This window comes from Camponotus vicinus, unplaced genomic scaffold (assembly GCF_025532165.1).
Source record: "Camponotus vicinus isolate PSW18456_S1 unplaced genomic scaffold, iyCamVici1.0 SCAF_6, whole genome shotgun sequence".
In the NCBI taxonomy this organism is placed as follows: domain Eukaryota; kingdom Metazoa; phylum Arthropoda; class Insecta; order Hymenoptera; family Formicidae; genus Camponotus; species Camponotus vicinus.
Window position 1 is genome coordinate 19,715,328 of NW_028141978.1, and position 13,214 is coordinate 19,728,541.

A 13,214-nucleotide genomic window follows, 5' to 3' on the forward strand; every position below is an offset into this window, starting at 1 on the left:
AAATATATATTGGAAATAATTTATTTTAATTATTTATTAGTGTATTTTTCCACAATGGGATATACGTATAATGAAAAACGTTTGCCTCTGAGTGCTCACAGACTTTCTACGAAGAAAGGATGGTTTAAAAGGTTAGTATTTTTATGTCAATATCATAATTTAAGTTTAATTGAGGAGAATTATTGTTATACATAATACAAACACATACATATACACATTATGTATATTACATACATACAATATAAATATAACGAATAGATGACAGAAAGAAAAAGATGATTATAGAAAAAAAGAGATAAAGAGGGAGAAAGAGAAAGAGAGAGAGAGATGAGGGGGAGTGGAAAGAAAGTATGTGAGCGAACGTCTTTATCAACATCATAAAGTAATATAATATCATTTGCATGTAGCATCAGTGAACATTGAGCATAAAGTATCGATAGAGAAAGATACAATCATTTCCTTTTGTTTTCTCATAATCAGCATTTAGTGACATTTGATATGACAATAAGATGTAGAAATACTTGTTCACTCATTCTTTCTCGCTCCCCCTCTCTCTCTCTCTCTCTCTCTCCCCCGTCCTCTCTCTCATCCCTCTCCCTGTTTATTTATATAATCATTTTTATCTATTTATCATTTTTTTATTACATACATGTATGCACTGTATCATATAATAATCCGTGTGTGTTGATTCATATAGCAGTAATTCTAAATTATTAAATATATATATATATATATATATATATATATATATATATATATTATGTTTATATTTTTATAGATATTATTTTTGTTATATTTTTATTAAATTTTTATCTTTTTATTATATTTTTATTATTTTAATATTTATTTTTAATATTATTTTAATATTATTTTAATATTTATTTTAATATTTATTATTTTAATGTTAATTTAATATTTATTAATATTTATTTTATTTCATTATATTTTTTAAAAATATAAGTATAGTATTAATAATTATTACACATTTATTTTAAATACAAATTTCTTTATAAATGTACATGAGTTCTAATGTGTATTCATTCTATTATGTAAATTTGTATTTATCTCTATTAGTTTTATTTAAGATGATTTAAAAAGATGTCTTGGCGAAAAATTAATTGCGCGCAAATGGAATGTAAATTATTATTCAATAATTGGACTACAAAAAGTAATTTTCAAAATATTTACTTTTCAATAACGAGTTAGAGAAAATTTTCTAAGATTTCAAATAATGGTAAATAATTCTTTGTCAGATTTCAACTATATAATATTTTTTATTTCTTTAATTATGCATTCCTAGAGAATTTCCAGATAAATTTTCAGTTTTCAAAAATCTTCAGGAGTGCATAATTGCAAAAATAAAGAACATTGTAACTGAGGTTTGACATACAATTAGTGATCATTTTTTGAAGCGCTTCAAATCCATGATTGAGAATGAAAAGGTAAGCATTTTTCAAATTATCATTTGTAGTCCAACTTTTGAATAATAAATTATATTTGATTTAATTTTGTTTGCCTCTTTATCGAATAATTAAAATTTTTCGCTACAATATTCTTTTGACTCTGTACATTTATATAGAAATTTGTATTTAAAAACTCATATCAAAATCATATTTTTAGAATTACTATTAATAGTTGCTGTTATATATTTTTAATTTATGTATACACACAAAAATAATTATGAAATAATTATTATCTCTGAAAAATAAGAATCACAAAAATAGTTCTTTGTTTCTTCATATGTATTAAAAATTGACTATATACAGGGTAGACCATTTTAATCAATACACGCGAATATCTCAGAAACACTGCATTAAATAGAAAAATGTTTCACACATAAGTTGTATGGCTTGAAGGGGGACATAAGATGGTACCATTGGTTTGACCTTGGGTGGCGTTGTCAAGGTCAGGGCAAGGTCACTTTGGATTTTTTAAATGGAACTCCCTATTTTTTATTACATATTCTTGTAGCTCATCTCGAGAGCTTTCCAAAACACTGTAATTAAGTTAGGTTTCATTAAGTACTTTCCGAGTTATGAGGCTTGAAATCATTTCTTAATTTTACATAAACCGTAAAATATCTTGTAAAATATTCTTTTTTCGATTATCTTACCTTAATAATTTTATGTACAAAATAATGAGAGGAATCAATTGGTGTAAAGAAAACACAATTGTTTCGAGAAAAAAAATGTAATTTGCAATTAACAATTACATTTTTTTTCTTACAAATAACTGTGTTTTCTTCACACCAATTGATCCCTTTCATTATTTTGTACATAAAAGTATTAAGGTAAGATAATCGAAAAAAGAATATTTGTTAGGAGATCGAAGGAAAATTATTGAATATAGTGCACTGTCTTTTAACACAATAAACTGAACTTTATTTTATCGAAAGAAAAAGATCGATTAACGCAGTAACAATTTTGAAAAGAGACGCGAGATCGAAAAAGCCGTTATCGATGCGAGAGACAATAGAGATTTAAAAACGATGCTTCTGAGACGCGTGAACGATCGAGAGCGACTATATCGGCGGTTTGTCGGGATCAGCTGTTCTGTCGCGTGGTGCGAGGCGCGAGAGGCCAGGGGAAAGAGCGCGGGTAAATATTGCGGCAGGTCGAGAATCCATATATTTCGCGAAGTCGAAAGACAATTGAGAATAAAATCTGAACATTACCGCCCGCCTCAGGGGCGTAACGAACGCCGCTGAAAAGAATTAAATTATTTGTAAGAAGGATTGCCGCTCGGACGCAACGTGACGTAACACAAAGGCAGAATACATAAAGGCGAGAATGATTATAACAGAACCAGTAAACGGAAAGCGAATGACAGTAATTTTAATGTAACATGGATTTAGCTAGCGATAGGAAGCGGACAAAGTTTTATGATCGGTCGCTTGAATTCCGAAGCGGCCGTACGAACGGTCGCGACGCGTACTTGGCCGTCTTGTCCGGGGTGCGTAGCGATGACGCGAGCTAAGGGCCACTTCGATGGGGGGCAAGCGCTCATCGAGAATGAAAACGAGCGTTCCGACGGACAATGACGTCTCGGATGACCTCCATTTGTTTCGCGGTTGCATACGCTGTAAATATTCTGTGGACCATCGGCGCCAGAATCGGTCCAGCATCTGGCGAATCAATTGCCAGCGTGACAGTCGCGAAATAGATACATCATCAAGCGAAGGTTCTGGAACAACAATTAACGATTCGCCTATGAGAAAGTGCGCTGGCGTAAGAGCATTGACGTCGTCAGGATCGTCGGAGATAGCGCTGAGCGGGCGTGAGTTTAAGACCGCCTCCACTTGAATGAGCAGCGTGCTTAGCTCTTCGTAGGTGAGGATGGTGTCGCCGATCACGCGTCGAAGATGGAATTTGGTAGATTTTACGGCTTCCCATTTGCCTCCGAAGTGGGGGGCCGCAGGAGGGTTGAATTTCCATGTCGTTCCGTCAGCGGCCAGAATGTTGGAAATTGCGGCAATTTCCTTCGAAGCTGCGTGGAATAGACGACGAAGCTCGTTGTCAGCACCGATAAAATTGGTCCCGCAATCGTTCGTAAGGGTGCTGCATCGGCCACGCCGCCCGATGAATCGGCGGTAGGCGACTAGGAAGCCTTGGGTGGTGTAATCTGTAGTCACCTCTAGATGGACTGCGGAAGTTGAGAAACAGACAAACACCACGAGGTAGCCTTTATACCTACGAGCTGCGCGTCCACGCCAGGTGCGAAGCTGGAATGGTCCAGCGTAATCCACGCCGGAATGAAGAAATGGACGCGTGGGTGTGACGCGCGAGATCGGCAGGGAGCCCATCATCTGTTTAGCCGTGGTGGCGCGGTATCTGATGCATTTAATGCATCGCCGAATATAGGCGCTGACAGGAGAACGACCGCCGATGATCCAATACTGTTGGCGTAAAGCTGCTAGGACAATTTGAACTCCGCCGTGAAGTGTTCTCTTATGGAAGTCGACAATCATTAGACGGGAGAATGAAGAGTCTCGTGGTATGATAGCCGGATGTTTGATATCCGGGTCGAGCAGAGCGTTTTTGAGTCGTCCTCCGACGCGAAGAATCCCGTCAGCATCAACGAAGGGAGCGAGCTTCAAGAGCGGGTACGAGCGAGGCAGTGGTTCCTTCCTGGAGCATAGTTCAAGCTCGCTGTCGAAGAACACTCGCTGAGTTTCTTTGAGCCACAAAGACCGGGCGTGGGAGATCTCGAGGCGGGTCAGCGCTGTCGGATGGTGAGTCTTGGTTCCCTTGAAGCAGGCAGCGGCACGCATGATCCAGGCCGTGACTCGGAGTAAGCGGTTGAGCTGTGAAAATCGATCAATGAGGTCCCAGTAAGTTGTCTGAGTGCTTACCGCAGACACACGGAGAACATGTGAGCGGCGTTCCTCGAGGTCGATAGACTGAGCGAGCAGAGGCGTTGTCGTCGGCCATCCTACAGAGGAACCTTGCAGCCATGAGGGCCCGTTCCACCACAGAGAATGCTGACGAAGCTGACTTGGTGAAAGACCGCGAGTCACGCAGTCTGCTGGATTGTCCGCGCCAGCGATGCCACCGGGCATCCGGAACCAATTCTTGGACGGCTGCGGCTCTATTTGAGATGAACTCCTTCCATCTGGACGGGTGTCCTTGAATCCAGGCGAGGCTGACAGTTGAGTCAGTCCAAAGATGAGCAGGAACGTATTGATAGTCGAGACTTTGCCGAACTCGAGCTAGGAGACGAACAAATAGGACGGCAGCGGAGAGTTCTAAACGAGGGATCGTCTATTTTTTGACCGGAGCGACTTTACTCTTTGCGGTGATAAGTACCACCGTAGCATCCGCAAAGCCGTGGAGAGTTCGGAGGTAGATAACTGCTCCAAGCGCGTTTTGCGATGCGTCCGAGAATCCATGAAGCTCGATGCCTGATGAGGACGAAGAGCAACCCAGCCATCGCGGAATTGAGAATTCCGTTACGCCTTTTAACACCCCGTTGAAGGTAGCCCATTGGTGACTTAGCGATGGAGGCAAGGGGTCATCCCAGCCGACCTGTGCCTTCCAAAGTTGTTGGATGAAGATCTTGCCAGTGATGGTGACGGGAGCGAGCCATCCGAGTGGGTCAAAGAGTTGAGATATTCGCGAAAGAATCGACCTTTTAGTTACGAGGCCAGGAGAATCAGAGAGACTCACGTGGAATTTGAATGAATCGTTCGCAGGCTGCCACACGAAGTTCAAGGTACGAGTCTCGGTTTGGAACTCGCGAGAGGTTGAAATTTTAGATGGTTCCACTAAATCCGAAAGAATGGTCTCATCGTTCGAGGCCATTTTTGCAATCGAAAGCCGCCCGCTTTGAGGAGTTCCGTTAATTGAGTGACCTCCAGTCGTGCGATATGAGGAGTGGCAGCTCCGGAGAGAATGTCGTCAATGTAGATTTCTGTCCGTAAAATATCGGCAGCGAGTGGGAATTTACTTTCTTCGTCAATGGCGAGTTGCTTGATGACTCTGAGTGCGAGGTACGGAGCGCAGGTCAGTCCGTACGTAACTGTGCATAGCTGATATTCTTCAGGAGTGTCGGTATCGCTCCAGAGAATACGTTGAAAGTCGCGGTCGTCTGAATAAACTTGAATTTGCCGGTACATTTTTTCGATGTCGGCTGCGAAGGCGACTAAATATGTCCGCCAGCGGAGAAGGACCGAGTCGAGATCAGTTTGAAGTTTCGGTCCTACGTGAAGACACTCGTTGAGGGAGGCGCCGGTTTGTGCGCGATGAGCCGTTGAAAACGACGCGCAATTTGGTTGTAGAACTAGCCTCGCGAAGGACGCCGTGATGATGCAAAAAGACCGTAGGACGATTATGTTCTTTTTCCGCTGATACGGCAGTCATGTGACCTAAAGCAGCGTATTCTTGCATAAATGCCGTGTAATGTTGGCCGAAAAGTGCATCTCGTTGGATTCGTTGGCGAACTCGTTGAAAGGAACGGTTTGCGGCAATGCGTGAGTCGCCTAGACGTTTGGGAGTAGACTTGAACGGCAGTCGAACTACATAGCGCCCGGTATTGTCGCGAGAATGCGTGGTGACGAAGTGATTCTCACATTCTAGTTCTTCAGGGCTAAGATGCTGAGAAGCTGGAGACGGACTTCTTCCTGCATCCAGAACCGTTGAAGATTCTCGTGCAGGTCTTCATTGAGTGTAGGTGAGCCGACGGTGACGAAGACTTTGCGAGGCGTGGAAATGATCGAATCCACTGGTCCTGAAATGATCCAGCCGAGTGAGATTGATTGCGCAATCGGTGCGTTGGAGGGGCCTGCTTTGATTGCGCTATTTAGCAAGGATCCGTAAATGTTCGCGCCGAGAAGTACATTGATGGGCCCTGGGACTGCGAAATCTGGATCCGCTAACGGAAGTCCGACGATATGAATCCAAGGAGTGACAGTCACCGGCTTTGATGGAATTCGACCGGTAATCTTGGGTAGTACGAATGCTGTCACTGAGAATTCTGATGAGGTGTCGAAGCGTGAGTGAAATCGCAGTGTGACTGAACCTCGCGTTGAGCCAGCGTGTTGAGCTCCGACGCTCAGAATAGGAATTGATGCGTGGCTACGTGGAAGTTGAAGTAGTTGAACGAGTGATTCTTGAATTAGAGAGACCTCCGATCCTTGATCCAGCAACGCCCGAGCTTTGATTGTGCGGCTGTGGTCGGTGATTAGAGTAATGACAGCGGTAGCGAGTAACACTTGCTGACGTTCGTGCGATACGGCAGCGAGATGAGAGAAAGCGGCTGGCAAGGTGGATGTGCTCGGTTGTGCGCTAGAAGTGGAGCTCGATTTGCTTTCGAGGTGATTGCTTGGTGAATCGCGATGCAGGAGCGTATGATGTTGCCCTTTGCACTTTCGGCAGCGTTTGACTGTACGGTAGTCACTAAGACGATGTGATCCTAAGCAATTGAAGCAGAGATTTTTCTGAACTGCGAAATTGTGTCGCTCTGCAACAGGTTTCGCGGAAAACTCGGAACATGATGCGATATAATGTGCGGCATTGCAGAACGAACATGAAACGTTGTTCATGGTAACGGCGTGAGTGCGAAGTGGCTTAGATTTAGCGTTTGTTTTCTGAGCGAAGAAGGATTTTGCGGTAATGGTGCGAGATTGGACGGATTCGAGAGCGCGAATTCGTCCTTCTATAAAATGCTCGAATTGTGCGAAGGTAGCAAGCTCAGTTGAATTGCCTTGTTCGAGTCGCCTTTCCCAAGCCTCGAGCGTCTGTGAGTCAAGGCGACGATGGGTACGCCTAGTGATTCCAAGGCTCCGAGAGACTCCTTTACCGTAGAGAGGAGTGCCTTGAGTTCAGTGCTTGATTTTTGTGTGAGTGGTTTTAACTCGAAAATTCGATCTAGATAGGTAGAGACTAACAAACGTCGATTTTCATATCTTGCGGTGAGCGCTTCCCAAGCGCGCGAGAAATTCTCGGCAGTCACCGGGATGTTGGCCAGATATCTCGACGCTTCTTCAGTGACTTGAGCCTTCAAATAATGCAACTTTTCAACAGAAGAGACGTCCTTAGATGCAATCATAGAATGGAAGAGATCACGAAACGATGGCCAATCGTGATACTCGCCAGAGAACTTAGGTAGACTGATCTTAGGCAACGCGCGATACATTCCTGAGTGCGAACTTGTACTGATCCGACTTGAATTGACAGCATCATCGGCTATCTCCGGCAGCATTTCGCGGAGTTGCAATATACTGGCTCTAGAATCGTGATATGCTTCTTCGCAATCATTATACAAATCGGAAAAAAATATGTGTTCTCACGTGTCTCATCGGTGAGTACTCCGTGAAGTTTGTCATGGTTGCTCTGAAATTTTTCCCAATTCTTCTCGAGGGATTGAATCCGTGAGTCCAACGTCAATCGATTTAGTTTGTCGATTCCAAGCTTCTTCGTGTTTTCCAATGCTCGAGCGATGCGGCCGAAAAGGTCGTTTTGTCTTTCGATGAGTGTCGCAAATGTTGACATCGTGTCAAAAGCTTCGAGAAAGATCGAAAAAAAAACTCCTCTGTTCAAATCGAGCTCAACGGTTACTGTACGACAAGGCACGAGAATACTAATGCAGCTTGAGCAAATTCCGAATCGACGTCACTTTGACACATCGAAAAATGATCACTTTCCGCACAGATCACTTTTATTATTTGAGAAAGACCGAGAGTATTAAAGAGCTGAGAAAGTCTAGTAGAGATAGATCCGTTAGATCAGTTAAATCCAGCTCGAAGGACCAATAAATGTTAGGAGATCGAAGGAAAATTATTGAATATAGAGCACTGTCTTTTAACACAATAAACTGAACTTTATTTTATCGAAAGAAAAAGATCGATTAACGGAGTAACAATTTTGAAAAGAGACGCGAGATCGAAAAAGCCGTTATCGATGCGAGAGACAATAGAGATTTAAAAACGATACTTCTGAGACGCGTGAACGATCGAGAGCGACTATATCGGCGGTTTGTCGGGATCAGCTGTTCTGTCGCGTGGCGCGAGGCGCGAGAGGCCAGGGGAAGGAGGGCGGGTAAATATTGCGGCAGGTCGAGAATCCATATATTTCGCGAAGTCGAAAGACAATTGAGAATAAAATCTGAACAATATTTTACAAGATATTTTACGGTTTATATAAAATTAAGAAATTATTTCAAGCCTCATAACTCGGAAAGTACTTAATGAAAACTAACTTAATTATAGTGTTGGAAAGCTCTCGAGATGGGCTACAAGAATATGTAATAAAAAATTGGGAGTTTTATTTAAAAAATTCAAAGTGACCTTGCCCTGACCTTGACAACGCCAAGGTCAAACCAATGTACCATCTTATGTCCCCCTTCAAGCCATACAACTTATATCTGAAACATTTTTCGATTTAATGCAGTGTTTCTGAGATATTCGCATGTATTGATTAAAATGGTCTACCCTGTATATATTTTTTATAGTAGTTAGAGCCAGAAGCGATCTATTCGTGTGCTGCTTATTAAAAAAATATATAAATCCAGAGGCAATCTATTCGTGTGCTGGTTATTAAAAAAATTTATAAATCCAGAGGCGATCTATTCGTGTGCTGGTTATTAAAAAAATATATAAATCCAGAGGCAATCTATTCGTGTACTGGTTATTAAAAAAATATGTAAATCCAGAGGCGATCTATTCGTGTGCTGGTTATTAAAAAAATATATAAATCCAGAGGCGATCTATTCGTGTGCTGGTTATTAAAAAAAATATAATCCAGAGGCAATTTATTCGTGTGCTGGTTATTAAAAAAATATATAAATCCAGAGGCGATCTATTCGTGTGCTGGTTATTAAAAAAAATATAATCCAGAGGCGATCTATTCGTGTGCTGGTTATTAAAAAAAATATAATCCAGAGGCGATTTATTCGTGTGCTGGTTGTTTGAAAAGAAAGCGTAATCTAGAGGAGATCTATTTGTGAGCTGGTTATTTTAATAAATATTTCACACCACATGCATGTACGCCTTAGTTTATTAGAAAATATGACATTTCTGTTGTCTAAACATGATCTATTGTGTCATAGTTAATTTTCAGTAATAATTTTATAAACAAAGGACTGCACTTATTTTTCAGAGATTTTATTTTTGTAACGGTTCACCTATCCCGAACGCCGCGGACTGGCTCGCCGGTTGCCAGGTTTCGAGAGTAGGAGGGAGAGTCAAGCTTACGAGACCCGGACTTGAGAAAGAAACAGAATTTATTAAATTATTCACAATTATCGCTTATTACACTTGTTCGACCCGGCCACTTGCGCCTCACATATTTTTCTAGTCTACGAATATTGTTTTCTAGCAATTATTCGTTAGGCTGAAAAGTGTGTGAATGCTCTCTCCACAGGATATGCGTCAATGCCGTTGCCACGGATGGATTCTGTCGCTCGTTGATCAAATGGGCGTAAAGACACGTCCGACCTCCTCCCACATACATCCCTATCTTTTTCTGGACGTTTTTCTTTACGTTGATATCTAACGGTCGCAATTACTAGTCTAACAGTTACAGGTGATAACTTAGTCTAATGGTCGCTATTACTAGTCTAACGGTCACAGGTGATAACTTAGTCTAACGGTCGCACTTATTAGTCTAACGGTCGCAGGTATTTTTACCTGTCGGCGATGCGGCGCGTGTTGCGGTGCGTGTCGCGGAGCGCGCGCGAGTTAGAAGCGTAGTCGATCGGGCGCCGGAATTCCGAGGCGGACTGGATCTTGGTATGGTTCGGGAGCCAAACGCCGGGGGCACCTTTTTTTTGAAATCCTTTATGGATACCCTCACTCCCCGGGGAGGGAGCGAGGGTTATGTCGGACTCCTCCTATTTAACGGAGTATACCGACTAAAACACCCGGGGTGGCCATCCCAGCGAAGAGGGGGAAGACAGGGGCCCGGAACTCGCAGGTGCATTACATCGGCACCCCTGTCTCCATTTTCCCCTCTCGCTTTAGGATCGGGAGGCGAAGTCGTGCTGTGTTACGCGTCCGTCGCCACCCGATCTCCATCCCGGGAAAGGCTCAGAGGCCCTCCTGCTTCGCATTCGCGGTTGCGAGTGGTCGGGGCCACACCGCCCACTCGCGCCCTTCCCTTGGTGTTCTGGGGGGGCGGGGTCGGTGCTCGAGTTCTCCCGACTTGAGCCCCGGCCCCCCTTTGGCCCCCGGATTGGGGCTCCCTCCACCCCCCATAGGGGCATGGATTCGGCCGTCAACCCGAGAACCCACCTTGAGGTTCGGATGGATGACTTAAGGTCATCCGCCGTTATCCCTCCCTTCCCGGGAGGGGGCACCCTGGCTGCGGAGAGGTTGCGCTCGTCTCCGTCGACAGGAACGGTCAGGATTCGTTGCTGGGAAGTCGAAAGGATTCCTCGGTTGCTCCCTGAGGCTGTGAGCTGGTCAGTAGTCGGATGGGAAAAAGGTATTGGAGCCTCGCTCGGGCCGGCTTATATACCGGTCGCTGGATCTCCTCACTCTTGTGCTACGGTCGCGCGGCGTGAGGCGAATCGTCGAGTGGGGAGCCCACTTGTGGAAACGCTGGGGTGGCGCCCATAGGCGCCGAGTTTTATTCCAGGCGGCTGGTCGGCCCGGCAATGTTAGTGTGACACTAAGCAGGTGTCATCACATTTTTTTCAAGATTACATTAAGGGATAAATAATATATATTATTTTTATAACAATGTTGTATAAAATATTAATCCATTTATTTTTTTACAGGTGACAGTTATTGAAGCTGATTGGAAAAACAAATGGCTCCAGGAGCATGAAGGGTACTAACATTAAATCCATCGATTTTCAAAAATTGGTAGAATCTCCTCCCGATACGAAAGATTTAAAAGTTAGTACCCAAACAATGCAATGCTTGAAGTCAACTTCAAATACAGGTATGTGCTATCAAAATGTCAAACTTTACGAAGATAACTATTTTGTTATCGATAATGGCTCTCTGGATACAAATCGTATTCAAGAAAGCATGCCCGAAGGCTGTCGCATTGTCGAAATTTCTTTTATGTGGAGTGAAATCCACAGAACATTTGATAATCATGCGCGAGGAATAGAGTTCCAATTTAAAGATTGGAAACTCATAAATTCTCGTCGAAGTGGATTAATGACGCAATTGTTCTTAAAGTGTCAAATGTGCAATTATGAAGCTAACATCTGGTCAGAACCCACAAAATCAGAAACATTGGATATTAATACAGCTACTGTAGCAGGAACTATTACAATGGGAATTGGTTATGCCCAGCTCGAAGAGCTGTGTGCAGCCATGAAGATGCCTTGTATGTCCGAGCTAACTTATATTAAATACAGAGAGAATTTAGTTGATGATTTTAAAAAAACAGCCATGGAAAATATGAAACTGGTTGGTGAAGTTGAAAAGCAACTCGCTCTTGAGAGAAATGATATTATTAACGGTATTCCGTACATAACCGTTGTAGCAGATGGTAGTTGGATGAAGAGATCGTATGGTAACGTTTATAACTCGTTTTCCGGTATTGGAGCCATAATTGGTTATCATACGAAAAAAATTCTCTTCGTTGGTGTCCGGAATAAATATTGCGCAATATGTGATATGGCAGAGCGAAAAGGTATTGAACCAAGAGCTCACAAATGCTATAAAAATTTTGATCGCAACGTAAGCTCCACAAGCATGGAGAGCGATGTTATCGCAGAAGATTTTAAATGTAGCCTTCAGATGCATGGATTGATTTATAAAACGGTTATTGCTGATGGTGATAGTAGCGTATATCAAACCATTCTTGATAATAGACCGTACTATGAACAGATGGTAACAGTAAAAAAAAATAGAATGCACAAATCATTTGCTTCGCAATTTATGCAAAAAACTGAAAGTTGTGGCAGAGACAACTCAGCCAAAAACACAAAGACAACGTGGCTATGTACAGTTGCGAAATGTTGTAAAAAACAACATTTTAAATATCCGAAAAGAGGTTGAAAAGGCAGCCGAGTTACGAAGAAAAAAGGAACAAACACCTCAACATTGCAAGGCTACGGAATTACAAAAAGATATATTGAACATTCATAGTCATGTTTTTGGCGAACATAAGCGATGCGAAGTACGTAGCCGTATATGCAAAGAGAATGAAACGAAACAAAATTATGTACCATCTCTAAAATTATATGGTCTGTATCAAAAAATAGAAAGCGCTATCACATATCTAAGCGGTTATTCTGACAGCTTGTTGCTAAATTTCACCAATAATCCTGCTGAATCATTTAACTCGATAATCTGTAAAGAAATTGGTGGAAAGCGCATTAATTTTGGCAAACGAGGCTCTTACAATGCTAGAATTGCGGGAGCAGTTGTGCAATACAATACACAACAAATCCTTACACAATTACATCAAAGTATGTGTAAAACTGTTCCGCCTCTTGTCGAGAATCTGGAAAAACGACGACAAATAAAAGTTGCGAAAACCAGAGAATCTCAAGAAACACAGGGAAGGCAAAAAAAATTCAAAGGAGCGAATTCAGGAACGGATCGTCATTATGGTCCGCAATCGCAAAAACCTGATCTTCCATCCGATATGTTGGAACAACTTCAACGAAACCATTTCGAAAAATTATTCGAAAATGCAAAAAACTGGCAGAAAATTGAACTCGATACAAGAGACCAAAGTGCATCAGAATTATGGTTATCAATGAGACGAGAAATGTTGACGGCATCCAATTTTGGAACCGTATGTCGCATGAGA

General features: G+C 42.3%; 2 protein-coding genes and 1 pseudogene across 2 annotated transcripts; 1 reads left to right on the forward strand and 2 right to left on the reverse strand.

Annotated features, from left to right (window-relative positions):
* Positions 1-2,854: 2,854 nt before the first annotated feature.
* LOC145973825 (uncharacterized) lies at positions 2,855-5,300 on the reverse strand. Its single transcript, XM_083103401.1, has 2 exons — positions 4,806-5,300; positions 2,855-4,708 (listed from the first exon to the last, which is right to left on the reverse strand). Exons 1-2 carry the CDS (start codon positions 5,298-5,300, stop codon positions 2,855-2,857), a joined length of 2,349 nt encoding a protein of 782 aa, XP_082959527.1.
* A 770-nt stretch (positions 5,301-6,070) lies between these two features.
* On the reverse strand, positions 6,071-7,039 carry LOC145973826 (uncharacterized). The gene has a single exon (XM_083103402.1). The coding sequence runs from the start codon at positions 7,037-7,039 to the stop codon at positions 6,071-6,073; it is 969 nt and encodes a 322-aa protein (XP_082959528.1).
* A 4,221-nt stretch (positions 7,040-11,260) lies between these two features.
* LOC145973828 (uncharacterized) lies at positions 11,261-12,924 on the forward strand (annotated as a pseudogene).
* Positions 12,925-13,214: the final 290 nt, after the last annotated feature.